This window comes from Aureobasidium melanogenum (assembly GCF_000721775.1).
Source record: "Aureobasidium melanogenum CBS 110374 unplaced genomic scaffold scaffold_15, whole genome shotgun sequence".
Taxonomy (NCBI): Eukaryota; Fungi; Ascomycota; class Dothideomycetes; order Dothideales; family Saccotheciaceae; genus Aureobasidium; species Aureobasidium melanogenum.
This window is the reverse complement of record NW_024470067.1, coordinates 512,153-536,451: the sequence shown is the minus strand read 5'-3', so window position 1 is coordinate 536,451 and position 24,299 is coordinate 512,153. Positions and strand designations below refer to the sequence as shown.

Here is a 24,299-nt window from a genome sequence, read left to right as displayed (position 1 = left end):
TATACCCATGGCCTTGTAGGAAATGACTTCCAAAAGCTTCCTCTCATATGTATACCTAGTTCAAGACGCCTGAGCTCCCTCGCCTGAGTTGGACGAATGACTGCCACTACTGTGAGCGATTGTCGATGGAGCGACATCGAGAAGCTGGAAGTCGGCAGCAAGGGTCGACAGGTTGTCATAGCACTTTTTGACCTCCCCCTCTTGTTTCTGAAACACTCTCTGAAGATCATTGACCTTTTTTGTTTCTTCGCGAACTGCGATATGAAGCGAGTCGTCACCGGCCTGTTCTAGGAGATTGTCCAACTCGTCTTCCAAGTCGGCTAGCTTGTCAAACTTCTGGCGGCGTTCGATTTCCTCCTTTGGTTCTATCAGTATACTATACTTCAAGATGGTCATGACGAGATTATGGAAACTCACCTCAAGCTTCTGGACCTTGTCTTCAAACATCTGACGATCAGCGAGGATAGCTTGGTGAGCATAGTCAATGACATCCTCGTATTGAGTGCATACAGTCATCCACAATCTGGCATTGGCAATGATGGCTGAGTTGACTGATATACCGGCGGTGGTAAAGTTGAAACCACCATAACCGGCGTAGCTGTTGACTAGGTGAGATCCAATCGATTCGCCCTGGGGGAAAAGTCAGTCGGGGTAAGTGAAGTCATATACAAAAAGCAGAGTCTTCAATGTCGAAGGTGATTCTCCTGGCAAGCCAAAGTACTGTCGAGAGCCAGCTGCGTCACCAATGAAAGCCCCTGACTCGGGAGGAATTGTATAAGATGGGAGTGGGTAAGAAGATGCATCATAGCCAATCCTCAGATGAACTGCAGAAATTCACAAGATATTCTGAGACTGGTATGAAACCAGTGAGGGTGACTCTGCAGAAGGCTCATATGAAAGAGTAGAAGGGAAAGCAGTGTACTTACAATCTCGGCATGATTCCACATGACCACACGGAAAAGAGCGAATGAGTTCAGTTCGAAGTTTCTGTGTGGAAATAATACACTGACGACACACATGGTCAAGCGGAACATAATCGCTGATCCTTGGAGTTTGTGATGAGTTTTTACTCGAGAGTCAGTATTGATGGCCCAGCCGACTTCGCCGGGGAAACGTATCCTGCCAGCACCTTTGGCTTTGGCAGCCGCAACCACTTTCTGCTGATACTTCAAGAAATCAGGCAGATCGCGACGGGTGGCAGTCTTGTGGGCGGTCAAGAATGCACCCTTTTCGTTGGTGCGTTGTTTGTAGTACTTGTTCACTTCTGAGACAATGTTGATGCTGACGCCGTTGACTGTTGTTGTCCTGCCTTGAATGGCATCTTCCATTGCCTGTAGGTACTGCTCATATTCCGTGATAGTCAAACCAGTGCCGTCAGGGGTTGTGTAGTAGTTGACGTATATCGCGGGCTCTCTCTGCTGCTTGACAGAACGGGGAATGAGATTCCAGTCTTGTAGTGTGATTTTGCCGGCTTTGAAGTTCGAAACCAGAGTGTTGTTAAGGATGCTTAGCAGCATGTCGCGAGGGATTTGAGCAAGAAGCAGCATGCCGTGTTCGATCATGACGGGGGTAGATAGGCGAGAGATGTTGACGAGTGGAGCGTAGTGTTGATCCAGCTTTTGTATCTCCTCGGCAAGTCCAGTGAGACCCCATTCAGTATAGGCCTTGCGCATGGCAACCATCGACTCGCTGACGTATCTTGCTGGTCTTGCCATGTTGATATGATATGATAGAGGAAGAATCTGGCACGACGAATGTCGGGTGAAGCTGAGATACGATGAGTGCTGGAAGAAGCTGAGGTGCGAAGATTGAAGATTGTGGGAAGTGTATTGCCAAGCCATGCAGGTTGCCGACGAAAGAGGGTAGTTCGTGATGTACGTGTTGTGGCGTGTCATGGAACGCGTGTGTAATAAGCAACAAACAATGGCCATTGTCAACTTGTGTCGTACTGGCAGTGAAAACTTATTGGAAAGGCATGGACCTCGAGCTTTGTGTAGCAAGAAGAGACGATCAATGCCCGTCCAAACTTCCCCTCTTTGACCATCAAACCCGAATAACTTCTCCAGCCCTGCCCTTCTCTCTTCGTCCCTCTAGTTGATGATCAGATCGATGATCACAGGCTCAGCATTGCATTTGAGAATATCCTCGTCATCACTCTCTCCAAGAGCTGACACCGTGTTGGTAACTGCAGCGACAAGCTTCTTTCCCTCTGCTTCACCTGATGGACCCATGAAGTAAGACAGAGCACGCGTGACATCCTCGTTCTTTGGCGGTTTGGATTCTGCGACTGCAGCCACAAGCTTTTTGACCTCTGCTCCACCTGACGGGCCCATGAAGTAAGATAGAGCATGCGCGACGTCCTCATTCTTTGGCGGTTTAGATTCTGCGCATTTCAGATCATCCCTTGTCAGCTTCTCGACGAACTGCTCGCCCTCGGCCATTTCTATGATGTCCTCGAGGTCGTTTTGGTCGATACACATCTCGTATCTGCGACAGCTGTGGTCGAACAACCAATAAACATGTTCCTCAATATGTAGCGTGAACCTACCTCTCATAGTCGTACGAGTCTAAGGCTTTGGTAAAGTCTTCGAGATCTTTGATGCTCGCGGCGCGTTCATTACTTTCTGGCGATGCTTTCATCTCCTCGAGGAGATCTTCGAGATGACCGATGCTGTTTGTACTGGTGTAAAGTCTGCTGTCCTCATCGTTTTCATCCGTTTCGTCGTCATGGTCTTCTTTTCTGCTAGGCCCTTCCGGTTACGACTCCTCGAGATTGCGGGAAGTGGTTGATTTCTCAGAAGGTTCACGCTTGCGCTTGTGGGAAGCGACTGAAGGCGAATCTGAATTGGCAACTTCATGGATAGAGCTTGGAGACTCTGGGAACGTAGACATGTCCTCGACAGATAGCTCGCTCTCGGTCATTCCAATAATGACCTCGAGGTCGTTTTGGCCGATACACTTTTGATATTTGCAGCAGCTGTCGAAGAGTCAACACCAGATTCGTCGATATGTAAAGAAAAAGGATCGTGCAAGTCCAAGGCGTTGGCGGGCTCCTCGAGGTCTTTGATGTTCGCGCTGCGTTCACCGCTCTCTGGCAAGGCTCTCGTCTCTTCGAGGTCTTTGATGTTCGCGCTGCGTTCACCGCTTTCTGGCAAGGCTTTCATCTCCTCGAGGAGGCCCACCTGGTAAGGCTTTTGACTCCTCAAGGAGATCTTCGAGGTGGCAAATGCTTTTTCTGCTGGTGTAGCGTCTGCTTTCCTTGTCGTCGTCAAGGTCTTCTTCGCAGCCGTGGTATCCTCATCGAAGGAGTCACGCTTGCGTTTGTGGGGAGCGGCTGATTGCGATTCTGGATCGGCCATTTCGTGAAGGGAAGGCTTGTGAGAACGCAGAACAGAGTCCGTAGTCTCAATGGTTCTCGATGGATACACTCCAGGCGTTGAGATTATTGTGCACTCTTATAGCTGGAAGATCGCTACAGATCGCCAAAGAACAGAGGTCACCATAGCACCAAGTCGCTTTCTGCGGCATATGAGCCGGACTCAACAGAGGTCGTGCGTGCGGATCATCAATGCTGGACCAGAGGGGCAGTTGCAAGTGGTCATCGACCATGCGACTCAATGATAATTGCGATCTCTTTGATGTTGAGATGAGTTGTTCACAAATTTGGATTTTGGTTGTGTCAAGATTGGTCGAGAGGGTGAAGAGCAGCGCGAATCCAAGGTCCGACGCTGGCTGTCTCTTGGGCTGGAGTGACTCTGGCGCATGAAGCATTGCTCACCAACCATTGTTTGTTTTGAGCTGGTTTTCAACCAGGAGGTAGGTGGTCAGATAATCTTGTGGCTGCCAAAGATTGAACAAAACCCAGAGCACTACGCGGGAGTTATGGCTGGTTGCGTTGCTTTGGTAGAGAATCTTGGGGGAGATGCATGCTGTGGCATTAGAACCCTTCGTGTGAGGAGACTGGCTGCGCCGGACTTCTTGTTTCTCATCACACCCTCCCTTTCTTACATTGGTCCCTTGTCGGTCAACAGATTCCAAGCTGAGGAATCAATTGAAACACGACCGACATGATTTCAAGTGTCGTGGGTTGTGTGATACATGGATCTGTGTTGCCTCGATTTGGCGGGAGAATTTGGTGAGGTTTCACTACCTGCACCGGACTTCTCCTCCCTTATCGGATCCCTTCTGGGTCTTGCCGAGCATTTGCCGATAATCTGGGTCCCGGCCGAAGATTCGATTCTGCCACGACCGAAGTTTTGCCAGGTGGTGGTTGTAGAGTTGTGCTATGCGTTGTAGGTTGAGAGATCTTGGTGAGAAACGTTAGGATACTGAAGAGCTAAACACGAAAACCTATCATCCGACCCGGACTCTCTGATTTTCTCTGATCCTCTGTCTGTATATGGCTTCTTGTACGAAGGGTCGTTTGCACCTTGACCGAAGTTTTGCCAGGTGATGGTTATAGAGTACTACTTTGTATCGTAGAATGTGAGATTTTGGTGAGAAATGCTAGGTTTCTAGATAGCCAAACGTACAGAGCCGCCATTTGACCTGATCTTTCTGGTCTTTGCTGAAATGCCGTCTGTATGTAGTTTATTGTACAGAGAATGGTTTGCACGTCGTCCGAAGTTCTGCCAGGAGTTGGTGGCGAGGCCAGGTTGATCTCCGGGTCAGACTCGGAATGTCAAAATTTGGTGAGAGAATGCTCGAATCTCAAGGACAAAGCGCCGGGACAAGTCACACGTCGCCACCTTACTATTATGTGCTGATTCAATTGACCACCATCTGGGTCTCTATCAATCAATTGTTCCAAAGTGGACCGATACATAACCAGCCGTTGGTGGCCGAGAGCGACCGCTTTGAAATTCAAGGTGCATGTCAGATGGATTCTGCTGCCTTGGCCACTTCCCACTAGCGCGACGCGGCCAGGGTCCTTCTTCCTCCACAGGCACTCATCAACAAACAACCATCAAATCTGTCCATGATCATTATCTGATTGTGCACGCTAACTCTCAATGAGGTTTCCAATCTGCATAGATGTTTGTGTCTTCCATGCCGTTCAATGCCAGGACAACCGGAAAATCGTAGGTATCCTCCCGAGGGCTCGTTTGCCGACTGGGGAACACCCGCAGCTTGGATCTCGCATCTCGCGTTTGCAGGCTGAGATAGGTAGAAAGCAAAGGCAGGTTCTTTGTCTCTGCTCAAACATCTCATCTGCTTGCTTCTTGATAATATCTCCTTCCTCAACCACTTGCCCATCGCGTTATCTCTACCTCTTGCCCATCTCAATTTCTCCATCTCTTACCTGTTACTATCATTCATCACCTACTCCTCCATCTCTGCCATGGATATGGAAGGTGTTTCGTTGAATCCTGTCTCGGATCCTCCCCCCGAGCAGGTTCGACGAGATATCTCGGCTCTCCAGATCAGTTTGAATTCGCTGGTCGAGGCCCTCCAAGATCTACAAGTTGACGCTCGCGATACACCAAACATGCTCACAGCAGAACAACTGCAGCGTCGTTTCTCTGAGTCTCTCGGAGCTTTCAAGGAATACCTTGCTGATGCCCAGAAGTACGTATCAATACACTGCGCAGACAGCCAAAAGTCACATGCTAATTGCCCTCATCCCAGGTTGAACCACACTTTCCAGTCGCTCAGCGACCTACTACAGAGAGTGCAAGCATTGACTACTGGTTCGTTTCCCTTCCCTTCCCTTGGCTGTGCTCTCTTGCCATGGTCCGCCTACTCCGTCCCCCTCCTTCCCTCCCTTCCATTGACTAAACCCTCTTCTCGTGGTTCGTTCTCTGATTTTTTTCCCCTCGACTGTGTTTCGTTTCTTTTCTGGACCAACAAAGACAGTTAGCTGATGTAGTGCAGAGGTCGAGAGGCTCCAAACCCAGGTCAACGAGGAGCATACCTTGTCCAAGGTCACCGCAGCTATCCATGCTTCTCAGGAGAAGACGGTTCAAGCCTTCCACGACCTCTCCACCGATGAGTACGAGGTCGCAAGACTCAGGAATGAATCTCGTGTCAGGCAAGGCATAGACACAAAGATGGATCAGTTTCAGCTCAGAGCCCAAGAACGCACAGAGCTTGACATCTATCGTAGACAACAGAGCCAAGTCGATGCTGGGCAGATCAGTGCTCGAGAACGCGCAGAGCTTGACAACTTCCGTCAGCAAAAGAGCTATTTGGAATCTATCCAGCTTGCTGTGCGAGAACGCTCGGAACTGGACAACCTGCGACAACAGCAGCCTTTGCAGCTGACTGTTCGAGACATTCAAGAGCTTGCAACCCTTCGGAGCGAGCGTGCCCAGTTCCAGGCTGTCCAGCTCTCGGCTCAGGACCGCGCTGACCTTGCAACCCTTCGAAGCCAACAGTCCCTGCAGCTCACTGTCAACGAACGCGCAGAGCTTGTGTCTCTCCGAAACCAGCGTCAACAATTCAACTCTCTGCAGCTCGCAAGCAACGAACGCACGCAGCTCGCACTTCTCCAGGAAGAAAACAAGATCCTTCGGGAGCAAAAGGTTTCCGCCGACAAAATGCGTCTCGACTCAAGTGAGCGATCTGAGCTCGAAAATCTTCGACGACAAGCCAACCAAGCCCTTACTCAGTTGGGCGAAGTTCATCAAGTTGTTGTGGGTACCGAAGCTTCCGAGGGGATCCTTCACAAAGTCGACAACATCGAGAACACACTCAGTACTGGTAAAGATGCTGAGCAAAGGAACCTGACCACCTTCATCCCACGAACCTTGAGGGGCATTTCAGACAGCATGACAAAAGTCTTGAACATCGTCGAGAAGCTGCCTACGGATGCAGAATCCGAGTTGCCGCACAAAGGCCGCCGCACAAACGAACAGCTCGTTGGCAGTAATATCATCCCTCGGGCTGAGCGTTCCTCACCCCCTCAAGAAGGCCATCATAGGCGATCTCTGTCCCATTCGAGCAGCAGGGCCTCCCTTGCCACTCATGAGCTTCGTCACGGACATTTCAAAGGTGCTTTCAATGCTGTTGTGAGACCCAGCAGAAGCAGAACAACACTTACAGGTGGTTCCGAGATGGATGTTGAGAGTACTTATGGAGCAAGAGCCTCAGTTGTGAGCCCTTTGCCACGGGTTCCCGAACACCATCCCTTCGTGCCCCCTTCTGGACCAGGCACCATCCCAAGCCGTCCTGACCCTCAGCATGGTCATACTGCTGATCTCCCCGTTCATTCCAGAGACGATATTGTGACGATCATCCCCGTCGCAAGCCCAGCGTCAACAGAAATCACGGTTAATGTCAGGATGTCGGACGCACTTGCAAGCACTCTCCGAAGACGTCCCAACACGGTCCTGTTCGACAATGCTATCAAGGTTGGAGACGGCTCTGATCAGATCGGTGGCTACTTGCCTTTTGCGACAGGTCTGAGTACGGCAGTGACAAAGCGCTTTGTTGAGGAACTCGTCAGTATCATCTGTGTAGCTGTCGACGAGAGATACGAACAGCTGCCCAAAGACGTGCAAAAGACAATGTGCATGTATAACAAGATGTTGAAGGGAGGCGCGCAGGCCGCCGATGAGTACGCCTGCCTGTCTTGTATCAGAGCTAATCGGATTTGTCTGAAGAAGGGCAAGCTTTCGACAACAAGGTTTGTGATGTTCATCGCGCCCCTTCGAAACCCATTGTCACCCGATGATCTTGCTCATTGGGTCACCGACCCTTCAAAAGCCGCCAACCTTGCTCCGACGGCAATTTTGAGTAGAGGATAGATGGATTCGAGTGGGGTGAATCAGAGAGAGATAGTCAGGGAGTCTTGAAGCAGTCATGAGCCTGGGTAGTTCTTCTTTTGTCATGAACCTAGTTAGTTTAATCGTATCTACATGGTATACAAATCGGTATGGTCAAACATGTTTTGTATACAATACTCAAGGCTCTGTCCTGACCTTGGACGAATAATTGCAGTCTTGCATGGAAGCAAATGCTATCACACAGGAACGGAAAAGAAAATGTATGCTGTTAAGTACTGTCCTGTACATTCTTACTCTTTCTCCTACACCACTATGAAAGCTCATTGTCTGTGCATTGTCACTAAGCTCGCTGTGCCCTTTATGCTCTGTGTAACATCATCCGTGGTAGTATGCATGTACCCGTAATTCGTGTTGTGTGTTTTTCCGCCTGCATTGGGCAACACGCGTCTTCTTTGTTCAACTCTGTCGACACATCCTTCAGTGATCTTGACACACTTCAATCTCCAATCTGATCAACATTACCAACTTCCATCAGCTCAGCCTTCGTCATGGCTACTGGTTCCGGGTCGACCGGTCCCCCAGGTGGCCCTGGACCCACTGCTCCCCCTGGTGTCCAGACCCCTGCAACCACAAGTGCCCATATGATTCGCCAAGCCGGATATCTGAAGCTCGAAGTTGCTCACAAAGATGTTGTGAAGGTAGCACAGCTCAAGGAGAGAGCCCAGGCACTCAAGCGTGATGTGGACTTGCATGGCACCATGCCTTCTACCTCCACACAAGACCTGGACGTCGAGATGCGAGATGTCGGCGAGAAGATCGCAAAAGCCAAGCATACACTTGCCCAAGGTGCAAAGTCTCGCTCCGATCTCGAAGAACTGGAAACCACCTTGGCACCTTTGGTCAAACTGGTGGACGAGTCAGACTTCCCCAAAACTCAATATGCCATCTCAATAACCCGCCAACATCGCATCGGTGCATGGAAGTTCCTGCGTGCGACAAGAGTCCACAAATCGCCTGCAGAAGACCACCTGGTGCGAGTTGTTCTTGGAGACGTCCAGCAGGTCACCGCAAACCTCCAGGCCGATGAAACCAGGACCTCAGCAGACCTCACCGAGGTTCTAGGTGTAGACAAGCCATCATGGACCATCGACGAGATCTTTGAAGTGGCAAAGCATCTGCGCACCCAGCTGCAAGACAAGGAACGAGACCTACGACAGCAGAGAGAGGACTCGAAAGCAGACAAGACCACTCAACAGAGATTGCGCACTGAGCGTAACCAGTACAGATCCATCGCCTCGAAGGCCGAAGCAAGGGTCAAGGAGCTGGAGGAGAAGGCTGCCGCGGAAGCCATGGTGGATGATACATTTGAGGAAAGGGTTAAAGAGCTTGTAAGTACCCTACCGCTGGTGTGTTCAGGTACCATAGGCCTGACATTCTTACAACCAATTACCCCGTGACTCAAAGTCATTCCCTTGACCTGATTTTTGACTGACCTTCAAATAGGAGCATGAGCTTGCCGTCACGAAGCAATCACTCGACACTTCCCTTGGTGACATCGAGGCCTTAGAAGAAGTCAAGAAGGCCTTGGAGGAGGCAAACAATTCCAGGCGTACAATGGCCGAAGCGTTAACAGCACGCAATGCACACTTGGAACGAGTCATTCAGGAAGGAAGCAGAAGCGTGGAGCAAGAGAAGGAAACACTAGCGCAGGAGGCCAAAGCATACACCTCAAGTACACTCCAAGGTCTCGGTGCTGCCTTCGGTCAGCAGTTCCTTGATTGTTACAATGAAGTCCAGGCAACCAAGAAGCAAAACTTCGAGCTCACCAACGAAAAGAAGCTCCTCGAAGAGAAATTGGAAATCTCGCAGGCTGATCTCGCTCGTTGTCAGCAGAATGAGACTTTCTGGCGCGAGGGTTGCGAGGAGATGAGTACCGAGCAGGAGGCTCGTCGAGAAGCCGAGGACCTCTCCCAGCAGACCATCCGAGATGGTAAACGTGAGATTGGGGAACTGCAACAAGCATTGAACGCAAAGCAACAACAGCACGAGAAAACATCGGCTACTCTCCAGGAAATAGAGATCAAACACGATACCCTTGTCGAGGAGCTCAAACACAGCAACACCGAACTTCAGAATATCTCGAATCAGTTTGCTTCCTTGACTCAGTCCTACCAAAGCGTCGCATCCTTGAGGGGATTGCTTGAGGTGCTTGCCAGCTGTGCAGACAACGCATTGGACGATGGCGAGAATACGGCCGAGAAAGAGTGGGTACGTACAAGAACTATGGTCATGACGATGCATCACAATACACAGTACCATTCCAGATGTGGGAAAGTCCATCGAGAGCCTGCCTGCATACCAAGGAATGGCGAGCTCTCAGTGGGCCTTCCAGATTTGGACTAGTACTCTGAGTTGTGATAGTCGTTACTCACACCACTCCTCATACATAACAGATGCTGATATTGCCGTGATTGCAGAATCCTTCCACTGTCGCTCAACGTATCGCCTCCGCGCTTGAAGAGGTGGTCATTCATCGAAAAGAGAGCGCAAACAAGACCGCTTCAACCGAGGGCCTCCGCCGTCAGCACCAGACCGAGATCAGGAAGGCAGCAACTGCTTCGGCCACCGTTGGGATCCTGGAAAAACAGCTCAATGAGTCCAAAGAATATGGTTCTAGATATTTCGAGCAGTCGACAAACTTGCAAGTCAGATGCTCGGCTCTGGAGACGGAGGTCAGATCGTTGAGGAGTAACACAAACAAGCTCCACCAAGTCGAGAAGGATCTCAAGTCTACTCAAGAAGAGCTACAAACTTGCAACATAAACGGCACTGAGCTCAATGAGCAGCGCAAAGGACTCAAGGAGCAGCTGAATACAGCTAATGAAAAGGCTTCTGAGCTTCAAGCCCGTGTCGACAAGCTGGAAAGCGAGAAAACTGAGTTGAAATCCTCCATTCAAGCAGCACGCGATGAGGCGATCAGAGATGCTCAGAATAATCGCCATGATCTCGAGGCTCGTGCGGAAGAGATAAGACTGGCCCAAGTTCGTCACGACAATCTCAATCAACGATATGAGGACCTGGAGAAGGAGAGAAACCAGTGGACTGTACGTGTCGAACAGCTCAGAACCGAAAAGGACAATGAAGTCCAAGACGTCAAGACCAAACTCAGCGAGTGTACTCTACATGGCGAGAATTTGAGATATGAGCTTGAGTTGGCCAGCGACAAGCTGGTCATGCTGCAGGGCGAAGCTCCTGAGGTTGAGGCCAAGCGTGAGGAGCTCAAGCGAAAACAAAGCGAATTGATGAGCGAACGTGAGAGGCTCAACAAGCAACGCCAAGACCTTGATAGAGAGAGCGGCGCCCTTAACACCCGTCTGATCGAGGTCCAGCAGCGAGAGAAGGAAGCCAGGGAGCTCCGTGATGAATGCAAACGTGAAGAAGGCAGATTCGAACAGCGAGAGTCTGATGTCAAGACCAAGCTCCACGATGTCCATCAGCGAGAAAAGGCGCTGGACTCCGAGAGAGCTACCTTGAAACTTGATCGCATCAAGCTAGAGGGAAAGGTCACTCAAGCTGAAGCTACCCAAGAGTCTCTCAAGTCCAGGGTCAATACCCTCGAGGCAGATTCCAAGGATGAGCGCAGCAAGTACAGCGCATTAGAGGCGCAGCTCGAGTCAGAGAGGGAAGCCAAGGAGAGCATCGAGAATCGCCTCACCAGAGTCCAAGACGAGTTGGATAGAGCCAATGAGGCTGTCGATGCCAGTCAACAGGAGGCCAAGAATCACCTCGCATACTCCCTCAAGCTCATAGAGGATAAGTCGAAAGTTGAGAAGGAGCTCATAGACGCCAGCGCTCGTGCCGAGGAGACGCTTGCTGAGGCTACTGCCAAGATACGTCGGGAGATGAACGCCTCTCTCATATCGGCCACTACGGAGACTACTGAACGAGATCAGTATATCGAAACCCTGAACCAGCAACTTGCAGTGGAGAAGTCAAGAGTCGGCGATCTGAGGAGGGAAAGTGATAAGAAAGACGCCAAGATCATCGCAGCCGTCAGAGAGCAAGGCAAAAGCGAAGCACGTTACAAGGAAGAGAGATTCAAGCACAATGACTGCCTGGCCAATGGTTTCAGGCTTGAAGATCAGATCAAAGCCCTCAAGAGTAGTGTCAGCGCACTTGTACAGAGGGCCAAGGAGGAGGCGATCAAGCTGGAAACGGCAAAGTCCGCCAAACAAGCTTCGGACGACAAGCTCCAAAAACGGCAGGCGGAAATCCGCGTGCTGGACGGACAAGTCAATACAATCGTCCGCCATCTCTGGTCGATTATCTTCGACGGCCTTTGGGTTAAAGAGTATGGTATAGTCTTTGCTGATGTACTCATTCATTGGGGTGCCTTGACGGTTGGAGCTGATGTCAAAGTTGACGACGTCTTCCCCATTCGCATAAGATCGCTTCCGCAGCTTGCTTTAGGATGGACTTTGTCAATGTGTACGCTCGATGATATGAAACGCTACTATGGCACAAGCTTCGGACAACTTTTCCGCAGATTGGCCCTTGTGCTGCCTATACATCCGGTGCACGAGACAGCGCTGCCAATCATTGAGGCTATGCTGCACCATATCAAGGACTCAGAAGTCGGGGTCTTGCTCATGCTGGACAACCTCCTCATGACCTGTTGGTCCGACCCGAGCTACACCAGATCAGACGACCGTGATTTATGTGACTGCCGCATGTTGGAACTGATCATACGCACCGCCAATCACCACGGAAGACAATGGGCGCGCTTGAGAGACGTCGAAACACGATGGCGGCAGCAAAGGCTTCCCGTTCATGAGTCTCCCATTGTGTTGGCCTATAGAAAATTGATCACTGACATCATGTCGTGGAATGAAGGGCAAGATGTACTGATCTACTCGATGCCTCAGCTGTTGTCAGAGGATGTCAGCGAGCATACGAGGCGTTGGTTGCGATCGACAGCACTTGCTGGCTGTGAACGCACTGAGGAGCGCGTGAATCAGGATGATCCATCGTCACCACGTACGCTCCTTGCTGGTCAGCTCTTCGAATCAATCCGAGTATATGCTCTCGTTGATCTGGCTAAACAGGAAGCCATGTTGTTCAGACTACCGGGCACCCGCTATGCCAGCGGTAGACGCATTCTGACATTGCCGCAACGTTTTGGTCACCACAATGATACCACTGGCACCTTGATCAATCCGGGATACACGACTGACAAGGGAGGAAGCTTCGAGGTTCCCAAGCCGTTCATCTTCCGTGGCATGTTCTTTGTCCCAGATCACATGCCAGACGTCTTTGATGCTAACTTGCAAGCTTGAGATTTTGATTAAGCGGAGACGAGAGAGCGTCTGTTTCGCTCCATGTCTTCCTTCGGTTTGGCATCGTTGATCCCTTGGGCAAAGATAGATTGTAGCTTCAGTAGTTCTCTCAATGGAAACAACAAGCTTTGTAACATTCTTGCGCATTTCCATAGCTACACTGTAACAGTCTCTTGCACACGGAGTATGACAACGCCTGGCTGAGTGAAAAACTTTCTTTCGGGTTGCATAGTTCACTGGATTCTCACAACAGAAATTGGACTTCACTAGTTGGGCGAAGGTCTCTCTTCACTTGATAGGTGAATGCCAGCTTGTTCCGAGTCTTCACTTCCCCTTTTTCACTGTCACCACGGAAGATTCACTGTCACCACGGAAGATTCACTGTCACCAGCCAGCCATATATAAACCTCACCACCGCGCAACAAAACCTAAACCACAACCATAACAGCAGCAGCAGCAGCAGCAGCAGCAATACCGACTCCAGATCTCTTTTTCTCCTGCTTCATCTCTTTCTCCTGCTTCATCTTCTCTTCAACTTACAATTCACAACACCGTCACCATGTCAGACGTTCACAGCAAAGACAAGATTGAGGAGGAAGAACTGTCTCTTGAAGAATACAAAGTCCTCGTAAAGCGACTGGTGAGTACCTTTTACGCAAGGGCAGTAACAGTCAGTTGACCCTTGTTAGCGCCAGGAAGCCAAGCAACGCGATGTCGACCTCGAAGAAGCTCAAGGCCGTATCAGCGCCTTGGAGGAAGCCCTAGCACTCTCCTCCGATGCCACTACCATCTTCAACCTCCAGGAAGAAATCAAGGCCGCCAAGCACAGAGAAAACTGCGGCGATGAACGCGAGGAAGAGCAGCGTGAGCAGATTGCAGAGCTGCACCACAAGCTTGTCGATGCCGAATTTGACGTCGAACTTACAAAGAAGGCATTGGCCAGGGAGAAGGAAATCACCGAAGGACTCCGCTCAGACAAGGGAGAGCTGGTTCGCGAGCTGTACCAAAAGACTGTCGAACTCAGTGTCAAGACGGCCTTGTTGGAGGGAAGAACCTGAAGAGTGACCAGACCACGAGAGAGACTTGCACATATTAACATGGGGAGTTGGACTTCGCTGTTGGGAAGCAATGGGAGAAGGATATGGGAGAAGATGAAGGCCCCAAGAGCATCAGAAGGTTCAGAGCGCATAAATGATTACAACTGGACCTTGAAGTTTTCCCACGAATAAGCGATCTCAATAACTCGGATTCCACGAACAGTCGTCACGGTCTGGAATCAAAATTGGAATTGGAAAGGGGGGCTTTGATTCTTCGCAATTTCTATCTGGAGCGGCCACCGCCGATGTCTTGGCCAAGCTGTGATGCATAGTTAGCTATGAAAAAGGGTGTATGGTTGGTATTGCATTACTCACCCTGTAACCACTGATCTTCTCCCACTCGACTTTTTGACGCGTGACAGGAAGCTGTCTTCGCAGACCCTTGAAGGCACCCTCGTTGAGTTTTGTGAAAGCCTGATTGACTTCTGTCTGGTAGCTCTTCTCGACCTTTGCGATTTCGCGGACGGCGTCGCTGGCGCTGGAAATAGAAACGGGCTTGGAGGTCTGGAGACGGACGTTGCCGTCTTCGTAGTAGTGAACATCGATGTTGATGGCGCCTGAGAGGGAGGAGTTTGAGGGTGAGAAGAGGTAGTGAGCGCGCCAGCGACCGTTCCTGTTATTCCTGTCTTAGTCTTGTGCTTGCAGGGACGTGCTAAGGCGGACGTACCAGAAGTTGTTGGGACTGTACTTGTTGCTGACAAGGACAAGAGCAATCTTGGAGTCGTTCTCAGCTGGGAAGACACCGATAGTGGCAGCAGGGTAGTGTTCGTCGGCATGTGCACGGAGGGCCTTGTGGAGCTTTTGGATCAGGTCGGCATTTTGGCTGTCGAGAGAGTGGCTCTGAGCATTGGTGGCCTTTTGCTCTACAGGATCAAAGTCGAAGGCGGTGTTGTTTGCGCTGTCGTAGTAGCGACTGTTACCCAGGCTGTTGTACTCGCTGACAAGGACGCTGCCGCTGCTGCCCGGTAGCTTGACTGTGCTGTATTGTGTCTCGTGGTATTTGGTGAGGGCAGGAGTGATGTTGGAGATCAGACTTGATTCGGATGGTGTCAGGGCCTTGATGTCTAGAGTGGTTCGTAAGTGTTGGGTGCTAGGGGTCGAGCGGGTGCTGTGTGTATACCGGTGATGACATTGGACAGCTATCAGGAGTCAGCTTCTGCTTCTTGGAAGAGTGAGATTAAGACTGTGATACCTCGCCTGGCGGAGCATCCTCGACGAATGAAGAAGCAATCTGTGTTGACGACATGATTTGACTGGTTGTGTTTCTGCAATTGCGACTCCCATCAACGAGCCCGCCCGATGATGCGTGAGGTCGCGCCTCGGGGGTCCACGCGGGGAAGGTGCGCCGAGCTTCTCGTCAAGCCTGCAACCCTGTTCTTCTTCCAGTCTCGACACCTTCCTCGAATGCACGTCAGCCAAGGCAAAATTGGTATATACTGGTTTTGAAGAGACACTGTATCTGAACATTTTATTCTTTCTTGGATTGTAGTAGACACTCGCTGCTGTTGAGCGCCGCATCCGCCACAGTAGTCACAAGGCATCACAGCGAGGAGCAGACTGAACGCAAATCACCTGGACACCAAACACGTTGAAGTGATAGTAAGATATCTGCTCTTAATCTTGGGGCATCAACATGATTCATGCAGCCCATCCATGATGCTCGGAGCTCTTCTAGATCTTGTAGAAGCAGAAAGCGTGGTAGAAGCCAGCCGCCTCCATCTCCTCCTTTGTGCCCAAGAACCTGCCTTCCCTGTCCTTGACTCGCATGCGTTCACTCAGCGGTCCAAGTTCATAGTCATCCTTTTCATCCTCCCAAACTTCTGGGAAGGGTTTTCGGTACATCAGTTCCAATCCATACTCCTCAGCAAGAGCACGGAATCCTTCCCAGGGCACCACAAATTCAGGCACGTCCACAGCTTCTTCAAGGTAATAGTAGTACTTCCATCCAAATGGTGGCCTGAAGACACCATCATAAGGCAGGGGCTGCGACTCTGGGAACTTGACCTTGTAGATTGAGTTACCCCATTCCAGGGGTTCTTTCGGCAGTGCTGGCGCTTTTGCCTGAGGTTTGGGTTTCTCCTCGCCAGAAGTGGCATTCTCGATCGGCGCTTCAGGATTCCAGTCATCATTGTTGGCAGTGCCATTCGCTGCAGGCTGCAAACTCTTTTCTGGGTCCCAATCATCGTCGTCATTGCCACCGTTGGCGGCTTGCATTGGCTCAAGAGGCTTTTCCGGATCCCAGTCATCTTCGTCGTTCTGGGCATGTGGGTCGAGACTCTGTTCAGGATTCCAGTCATCGTCTCCAGCTGTAGCGCCTCCACTTGGTTTCTCGGGATCCCAAGCATCATCATCATCGTAATTGAGACCAGCCGGTGGGGAATCTTCTTTTGTTGGTTCTGAAGGTTTCACGCCGCCTTTCATATGCTGCTCGATTTTTCTGCGAATGATATCCGAGTTGGGCATGACACCAAGGAAGCGACCACCTTTCTTCAGAGCACCAGCAACATTTTTGAGCATACCTCTGGCCGTCTCTTCACTCTCATAAGAATAGTGCAAACAAAACATCATCGAGACCACGTCAAAACCTCCTTGTGAAAAGCGGGCAGTAATAGCTCCAGTTGTATCAGGACCAGCGTGAGGGTCGAAGCCAACCTCGCGTACTATGGGAATATTGGCCAGACTTACACCGAAAGCGTCTTGGGCGAAGAAGTGAGCTTCGAGGTGTTTGGCGTTTCTGGGCCCCCTCCTTCGACGTTGCATCTCAATGTATCTGCCTCTGGCTTGGTCGATGGAGACATCGGCTGGATCTACACCGACGTAGAGACGTGGTGTTTGAGGTGCAGATTGCCATTTCTGCAAATCACCACCTTTACCACAGCCCATGTCGAGAACAATAGGACGGTAGTCTCTGTCATCTGAGGGAGAGAACTTTTGGATCATGCATGACTTGATCCAGTTGTTCAGTGACCGCAGACCTTGAATCTTGGACTCTGTTTTTCTCCAGTCTCTGCCTCTTTCTGGGACAGCATTGTAATGAGCGCTGACGATGTCTGTAGGAGCAACTGCACGATTTTGTTGTACCTGCTTGCGCTCCTCCTCTTCACGTTGCAATCTCTTCTGCTCGGCGGCTTGTCTGGCAGCGGCACTGATTCTTGAGGAGGCACCGGGACGCTTTCGTGGAGGAGAACGGGGTGGAGATGGCGGATCTGGATTTGGAACGTCGCGGCGAGTAGAGCTTGTAAGCGGACTCCGTTGACGCTTTGGAGCTCTGCTCGAAGGAAGGTCGGACTCTCTTATGCGTTTGCGTGATGGCTTCTGGTATGAGTCTGACTCGGGAAGAGGTGAATCGGTAGGCGGCGGACTGCGGCGTCCTTTGGTCGAGTCCTGGGTCTGACGAGGCATCGTGTCGTGTGCTTAGTATGATGCGTGAAGTCCTTGGTGAAGCACAATGCGTGGTTTCCGAGCGAGAGTACGCAGACTTGTTGTGTGCAAATGAATTGGCTATGCAGAACGGAGAACAAGTCAAAAGTTGTGATGGGATGCAAATCCGCAGTGGTTGTGACGCTCGAGAATAGCTAGCAATAGGCGCCGTGCCAAGAGCTGAATCAGAGCAATTTCGGTTTTGGGAGGAGTAGCCAGGGAGTGCCTTCGATTCTGCAACTCGTGAAGGAGCTTGAGAACTGCAGACGAGTCCCTCAGAATCTCCAGACAGTAAATAATTCAAGTGGAAGGTGCAATCAATAGCATAATCAGAGCGAGTGAAATCATCGGGTCTCGGTGAAGCTGGCCGGGGCGCACGGACACGGCGAGTGTGATTGGGAAGCTCCAGCATCATCATCATCGCGCCTTCGCCTTGTTACCATCAAACACTCACGCCGACCACGACGATTACACCCGTCCTCTTCATCCACTCCTTCCGCCTCCTGTCTACCCACCCAACACCGCCAACATGGGTGACCCGCAGTACATGAAGTTCCCCGACCTCAGACTGGCCCAGTCTGTCTTCACCCTCGCCTCACCGTCTGCCTCATCCTCAGCGAAACAAACCTCCCTCACAGCTCTTCAAGATGCCATCCGAGAGCACAAGATGGCTCCCTTATATCACTACCTCGCACATCCTCAGACTGGCAAGCTGAATGGCTCTGGAGAATCTGGCTCGACCCAGAAGTCCTCATCATCCTCGCACATGCCATCACTACGAAGAACATCCAGCATCAATACAACCAGTATCATTGGTGTTCTCGGTGGTGTCAAGCAGACTGACGGTGCTGATTTACCATGGGATGAAAAGTTGTACGAGTCCATGAAGCGCGAGAACGAGGAAGAGTTGGCCGCCATCCAGAAGGAGGAGGACGAAGCTGCTGAGCGCGAAGGTGACACTGAGGTCAACACTGCCCGTGGCAAGCGCGCTGAGCTCTATGCACGTATTGGCGACAAGGACAAGGCCCTTGAAGCTTTCGAGAAGCTGTTGGAAAAGACTGGTATTCTGGCATCAAAGATCGACATTGTTCTGGCTATCATCCGCATCGCCATGTTCTTCGACGACAAGACCTTGGTCAAGAAGAGTGTTGAGCGCTGTTCCGCCTTGGTCGAGTCTGGTGGTGACTGGGTACGTCGCAACTCTTTCGTAAAACAGGACAGTTCTAACACATATCGCAGGACCGTCGCAACCGCCTAAAAGCCTACCAAGGTCTCCACCTCATCACCATCCGCTCTCATGCTGCCGCCGCTCCTCTCCTTCTCGACTCCCTCAGCACCTTCACAGCCACCGAGCTCTGCTCATACAGTAACTTGGTTGTCTACGCTGTTCTCGCTGGTAGCGTAGCTCTTCCTCGCCGTGACTTCAAGTCGCGTGTTGTTGACGCTCCCGAAATTCGCGCCATTGTCGGTTCAGAAGACGCCAACGAGAGACTCGCTGGCCTTTCAGGTGCTGTCTCCTCACAACCATCAGCTGGCACTGACGCTAGTGCTATGGACGTCGACACCACCTCATCAGCCACTCCTAAGCCTGCCGTAGTCAACCTCACCACTCTGAGTTCAGGCTCCGCCGAGCAAGAAAAGGCCGAACCCGAAATCGACTTCTCCCCTCTCGCCCAGATGATCCGCTCCCTCTACTCAGGCCACTACCAAAACTTCTTCCGCGCCCTTAGCACAGTTGAAACCCAGTTCCTCGCCCAAGATCGTTATCTCTATGAGCATCGCCGCTGGTACGTCAAGGAGATGCGCCTGCGCGCTTATGCCCAATTGCTGCAAAGTTACAAGGTTGTGGGTCTGGAGAGCATGGCTCAAAGCTTCGGAGTCAGCGTCGATTGGTTGGACCGTGATTTGGCTCCATTCATTGCTAGCCAGCGCCTGCCTTGCACTATCGATCGTGTCAAGGGCGTCATCGAGACACAACGTGCTGGTGACAAGAACAAGCAGTAAGTCTTGCACAATTTCAATATTGACGACAGTTACTAATTGCAAGTTACAGGTACACTGATGTTGTCAAGCAAGGTGACCAGCTGATCACCAAGCTGCAAAAGTACGGTCAAGTCGTCAGACTGCGTGGTAGCGAGAGAACTTGATTGCTCTGGATGAGCAGAAACATAATGCATGATGGCAAGGGGAATGGCATGAACTAGTGTGTACCATAGAAGGGTCAAACGATCAGAGGCAAGCATACACAAGAAACTATGTTTGCCTGTCATCCTCAAATCAATGAAGGAAATATTGTATCACGCCCAAAAAATCTATGCTCGCTCCTATCAGACCGGCTAACTCACGCTCACTGTGACCATACAAAAGATTGCTTGCTGGTAATGTTTGATGGTTTCTTTTTTTCGAACGTTTGATATTTCAAGAGCAAGGTTTTGGATGCGTCTTTGTAGCTTACAGCGTAGGATATACATAATCAGCCAGGCTTGCGGTCGCCTCAGATATCGTAGCATTCGGCACAGCGCGTTCGATCGACCTGGCTATATACTTCAGACACCCAAGGTCCTCATGGTCTCATTCGGTATATACTCGGAATGGACTTGCTTCTGTTGCATATATAGGCGGTACTCAATCAGCAGGATTTTAATGATCCCAAGTGCACAAGCTGTATTGTTGTCCAGAACTCTGACTCCAATCCTTATACTCGCCTTCGACCAACTAAGTGGAGATGCAACCAGATCAGGAGCTACTTCAATCCAATCCACGAACTTGCTTACCGAGCGATTATATTGAGGCCCAGCAGAGTGGGAGTGGAGAGTGCGGATGTTTAATGGTTGGAGGTGTCTGAGGCACATCCCAAGAAAAGCACAACAGGCATTCACTCTGACTGCATTCGGTAAGAACTGGGCTCGACGAGAACAAAGAGGAGAGCTTGTCAGGGGGATCGTTTCCACGACGACACTCTCTCGATTTTCCCGCCCTCGACGTGGACCACAAGGCTCTCGATCCAGCTTGCTGATTTCCTTCTCCTTTATGTCACAACACACATGGAGCCAAATCACGGTACACAACAGCCTCCATCAGGCACCATGTATTCCGGTGACCAGGTAAGTGCATCTTTCTCCATTTCTATCACTCTCTACGCGTATGTTTCCAACATCCCTAATGTTGCAGCAGCACAACCGCGGCACTCAATGTGATTGTTGCTTCGAGATTGTCAGCCGCAAGAAGACCGTACAGTTACCTGGTTGCGGCCACACCTACTGTGCCGACTGTCTCCGTGTTATATACCGCATGGCCATCAATGATGAGGCACACTTCCCGCCCTCGTGTTGTTCAGGGGCCATCAAGATCGAATCTGTGAAGCATCTGCTGCATAGCCCACAGATCAGAGCTTTTGTAAGGTGTGCTGCCGAGTACAGTACCCCTGTGCTTGATCGTCGTTACTGCGCAGATACTCGCTGCAACTCTTTCCTGGGACGTGCGAACGGCGGTATCCTCAGATGCGGCAAGTGTGGTAATCTGACTTGCGACGTCTGCAAGGACCATGCACATCCTGGAGTTTGTAAAGAAGAGCGTGGTCGAGACGTCCACAAGCTCGATGCAGATCTTGAGCGCCTTGCTGCAGAAGAGGGCTGGCAACGCTGTCCTTCTTGCTCAAGAATGGTGGTTTTGAGTGAGGGATGCAATCACATCACGTAAGTAGTTTCCTCATCTGTCATTTCCGACTCAACTGACCACTCCTCGTTTAGTTGCCGATGCAAGCACGAATTCTGCTATATCTGCGGTGCCAAATAGAAGACCTGCACCTGCAAGCAATGGCAAGATGCTCATCTACAGGAACGCTTGCGTCAAGAAGATCAAGAGGCATATCACCCACTGCCTGTCCTTCAAAATGACTTGGAAATCAGGGAACGACTCCTTCATATTCAGGACCACGTTCGGAGAATCAGGAGGGAACAGGATGCCGTATGGCCTGTTTTCCTTGCTCAGCTGAGAGCTTTGCGATACTGGTGACTGTACCATTCCAATGTTCACCTGACTCTTACGAGGGTGGCTTGGTCTTTTCGGTACATGCTTCATCTTCTGGACTTGGAGCTGGACCCACGCATCGACTCGTTCACTAAGCTCGCCTATATGTCATCCCGAAACATGGCCTTGCTTCCACCAACAGAAACCTACCGCTTGCGTCTCGATCCAATAATGTCTGCACTTCAACAGAATTCCTCAACGTCGGCTTCCTCTTCACTTTACAATAACACCTTCATTGACATTAACTGAGGCAATCTCTCGATCACGCACACTAATCAGGCTGTAAGCCGTTGGTCACAAACTGCCAATGCGCAATATATCAGAATCAGCTTGTCACTCGACGACACGTCACTTGCTCTTATGTGGCCAGGTTAGAGGGGTTGACCTGGAGGGTACTCACTGCTTTGCAGGCGAACGACCTTCGGTAGAACCTTTCATATCCCATGGCAGACCAACAATCAACTCCGAGAGTGTTTCCATTCAGCTATTATATCCGTTGTCAAAGTTGCCGTTCCCTACACCGAATCAATTCAATATGTTCCCAAACCATTCAAAGACATCACAACCCAAACACTCTATCACACAGTCGCTGGATCTTGCGTCCAACCCTCTGGACTATCGAACTTGGTTGCTCACGACGTGCTCTTGCTGCCTGGTTCCTTTCCGTCTGATCTCTTTCTGCGTCGATGCGTTCATGAATTCGTGTCATCATTACGGCGAAATTTTGGTCTTCGAGTCGCTGTCTCTGTTGGTACGGTGTCTCAGGAGCTGGAGTCACTCCTCCTTCTGTTCGAGCTCTGGCTCTTCTGGTGGTGAATTCTGTGAAGTCCTTCTTGAAGTCGTTTCTCTGCTTGGGTACTCGTTGTGCTTTTTTTCTCTGTCGTCTCGCCTCACGGTCTGTCAGTCTGGAGCCGTATTCACGCTCGGGGCAGCCATTGCAAGAGTAGATAGGTCCCGCACAGTGGTAGCAAAAGTTGTATCCACATAGGCATTCAATTCTTGAACATCCGCTGATTCTTTCGCACATTTGGCCGCATCTTGTGCATCTCTGCCATTTCTCCTTGTGTGATTTGATGAGGATCTTTTGTTCGGTTTGATCTGGAAGTGGACAGTCATCGCTTTCGTGAGCAGCTCCTTTGCAGTCTGAGCAGGTGTCGGTCCGGCATGCTTCGCAGTGAGCCATGCGGTCATCGGTATCCTTGCGTGGTATGAAAGTGCTGCATTTAGTATTCGAACAGTAGACACGATCCATGACGGCTGTTTCGAATTCTTCGATCAAAGGGATCAGTCTTTGGATATCCTCGTCCCGTAGGAAAGGCTTTGCGGTATCGAGTGAGATGATACACTTAGTGTGATGGCATCTGACTGGCCACTCGGTCTGATTGCGTATCTTGGTAAATCTTTGTACTATGCATGAAGCACACCAGTAGTGGCCACAAGGCATAGGTGTCGTAATTTCATCTAGCTCCGTCCAACAAGCTGTGCACTTTGGTTGGGCAGGTATTACAGTGATCTGCAAAGCACCGTTCGGTCTTGTATTGACGAGGGACCAATTTGATGGCCACCTTGATGAATATCTTGGGGTGCGGTAGCTTGACCATCTAGACGCAGCTGAATCAACATTGGAGGAGGACTCTGAAGAGTTTTCGAAGTTCGTATCGGGTTCTGCACCATCGATCTGTCGTAGGTCGAGAAAAGGGTGACGGTATTGCAGATCGTGATCCGGATGATAGGGAGATCTTGAAAGGATCTCGGAGACTGCGTTGAGTACAGAATCACTGCTCTTTTGTGCATCGGTCGACCCCTGATCTGATGGAGTTCTTGGGGGAAGGCGGTAGCTTGTCCATGAAGACGCAGCGTAATCCATGTCGTAGGAGGAGGACGTTGGAGTATTGGTAGGCATTTTGTGTTCAAATGCGATGCGAAGGATTTTGGAAGCTAGCCAGCAGGAAAGAGCAAAGACAAGAGGCGTGGCATCTTGAGGCTTTATAGGCTACAGTCGTCTGGTGAGGAAAAGAATACATGGCTTGGATTTGAGGTAGTTTGCTCTCTTTTAAGATGGCTCTCCACGATGAAGGCCAACGCCGCTTCCACGATATTTCAGGCAGTCAATGTCGCCAGCAAAATTCTTGAACTCTAAGAGAGATGCTGCTTTCCGACTTGACGCTCCCACGCCAGTACCCTTACTGCCACCATCTGCTAGTGCATGGGATGTATGTTGGTGTGGCGACCAGATCGTGAATAGTATCAAACGACTATGCGAAAGAAGATGTTCGTGCCTCAGACTAGACTGATCTTCTCGTTCCATCTGGTAATTTCATGTTGTCATTTTCGAGAGTCTGAGTATCGTTCTTCCCTGTGAGAGCATAACATTGGGTAAGGTGAAAAAAAAAGAAGAAAAAAGGGGTAAGCTGACGCGTTTACCACACATGTTTTCATCCTCTAGTTGTCGTGTCAAGCGATCCGACTTCTATCCCGACTTTTCGGACAAGCACTTCATCTATAGAGCGACATCATGTGTTCATCCCAGACTCCTAGCCTGAGCTCCAAGTCATACCTGTCACACAGCCGAATGAGTTTCGAAATCGACCTGTTCAGATCAAACTCGAATTCGATATCCATGTCCTCTTTAAAAAGTATGATAACGTCAACTCAGAATTCAGCGTACAGAAATCCACATGTTCGTACTC

At 50.5% G+C, this 24,299-nt stretch overlaps 9 protein-coding genes across 9 annotated transcripts; 4 read left to right on the top strand and 5 right to left on the bottom strand.

Annotated features, from left to right (window-relative positions):
* Nucleotides 1–60: 60 nt before the first annotated feature.
* On the bottom strand, nucleotides 61–1,715 carry M437DRAFT_52071 (uncharacterized protein; the record flags this gene model as incomplete). The annotated part of the gene is made up of 2 exons (XM_041022295.1): nucleotides 61–630; nucleotides 927–1,715. The coding sequence occupies 2 exons, from the start codon at nucleotides 1,713–1,715 to the stop codon at nucleotides 61–63; spliced, it is 1,359 nt and encodes a 452-aa protein (XP_040878493.1).
* A 375-nt stretch (nucleotides 1,716–2,090) lies between these two features.
* M437DRAFT_85915 (uncharacterized protein) lies at nucleotides 2,091–3,359 on the bottom strand (the record flags this gene model as incomplete). Its single annotated transcript, XM_041028366.1, has 4 exons — nucleotides 2,091–2,487; nucleotides 2,549–2,680; nucleotides 2,762–2,907; nucleotides 2,958–3,359. 4 exons carry the CDS (start codon nucleotides 3,357–3,359, stop codon nucleotides 2,091–2,093), a joined length of 1,077 nt encoding a protein of 358 aa, XP_040878492.1.
* Nucleotides 3,360–5,341: 1,982 nt separating this feature from the next.
* M437DRAFT_67404 (uncharacterized protein) lies at nucleotides 5,342–7,748 on the top strand (the record flags this gene model as incomplete). Its single annotated transcript, XM_041024931.1, has 3 exons — nucleotides 5,342–5,568; nucleotides 5,629–5,690; nucleotides 5,875–7,748. The coding sequence occupies 3 exons, from the start codon at nucleotides 5,342–5,344 to the stop codon at nucleotides 7,746–7,748; spliced, it is 2,163 nt and encodes a 720-aa protein (XP_040878491.1).
* Nucleotides 7,749–13,622: 5,874 nt separating this feature from the next.
* M437DRAFT_85912 (uncharacterized protein) lies at nucleotides 13,623–14,121 on the top strand (the record flags this gene model as incomplete). Its single annotated transcript, XM_041028365.1, has 2 exons — nucleotides 13,623–13,703; nucleotides 13,753–14,121. The coding sequence occupies 2 exons, from the start codon at nucleotides 13,623–13,625 to the stop codon at nucleotides 14,119–14,121; spliced, it is 450 nt and encodes a 149-aa protein (XP_040878490.1).
* Nucleotides 14,122–14,383: 262 nt separating this feature from the next.
* M437DRAFT_67401 (F-actin-capping protein-like protein subunit alpha-1) lies at nucleotides 14,384–15,406 on the bottom strand (the record flags this gene model as incomplete). Its single annotated transcript, XM_041024930.1, has 5 exons — nucleotides 14,384–14,419; nucleotides 14,476–14,773; nucleotides 14,828–15,224; nucleotides 15,281–15,299; nucleotides 15,353–15,406. The coding sequence occupies 5 exons, from the start codon at nucleotides 15,404–15,406 to the stop codon at nucleotides 14,384–14,386; spliced, it is 804 nt and encodes a 267-aa protein (XP_040878489.1).
* A 431-nt stretch (nucleotides 15,407–15,837) lies between these two features.
* M437DRAFT_11059 (mRNA capping enzyme, large subunit) lies at nucleotides 15,838–17,334 on the bottom strand (the record flags this gene model as incomplete). The annotated part of the gene is made up of 2 exons (XM_041018591.1): nucleotides 15,838–16,475; nucleotides 16,527–17,334. Coding segments are annotated over 2 exons (1,446 nt in total), but the record flags the coding sequence as incomplete, so codon positions are not given.
* Nucleotides 17,335–18,109: 775 nt separating this feature from the next.
* Nucleotides 18,110–19,727, top strand: M437DRAFT_52230 (PCI-domain-containing protein; the record flags this gene model as incomplete). The annotated part of the gene is made up of 3 exons (XM_041022321.1): nucleotides 18,110–18,769; nucleotides 18,820–19,580; nucleotides 19,634–19,727. 3 exons carry the CDS (start codon nucleotides 18,110–18,112, stop codon nucleotides 19,725–19,727), a joined length of 1,515 nt encoding a protein of 504 aa, XP_040878487.1.
* Nucleotides 19,728–20,742: 1,015 nt separating this feature from the next.
* On the top strand, nucleotides 20,743–21,375 carry M437DRAFT_51952 (uncharacterized protein; the record flags this gene model as incomplete). The annotated part of the gene is made up of 2 exons (XM_041022267.1): nucleotides 20,743–21,275; nucleotides 21,330–21,375. 2 exons carry the CDS (start codon nucleotides 20,743–20,745, stop codon nucleotides 21,373–21,375), a joined length of 579 nt encoding a protein of 192 aa, XP_040878486.1.
* Nucleotides 21,376–22,546: 1,171 nt separating this feature from the next.
* On the bottom strand, nucleotides 22,547–23,110 carry M437DRAFT_34629 (uncharacterized protein; the record flags this gene model as incomplete). Its single annotated transcript, XM_041019283.1, has 1 exon — nucleotides 22,547–23,110. A coding segment is annotated over one exon (564 nt), but the record flags the coding sequence as incomplete, so codon positions are not given.
* Nucleotides 23,111–24,299: the final 1,189 nt, after the last annotated feature.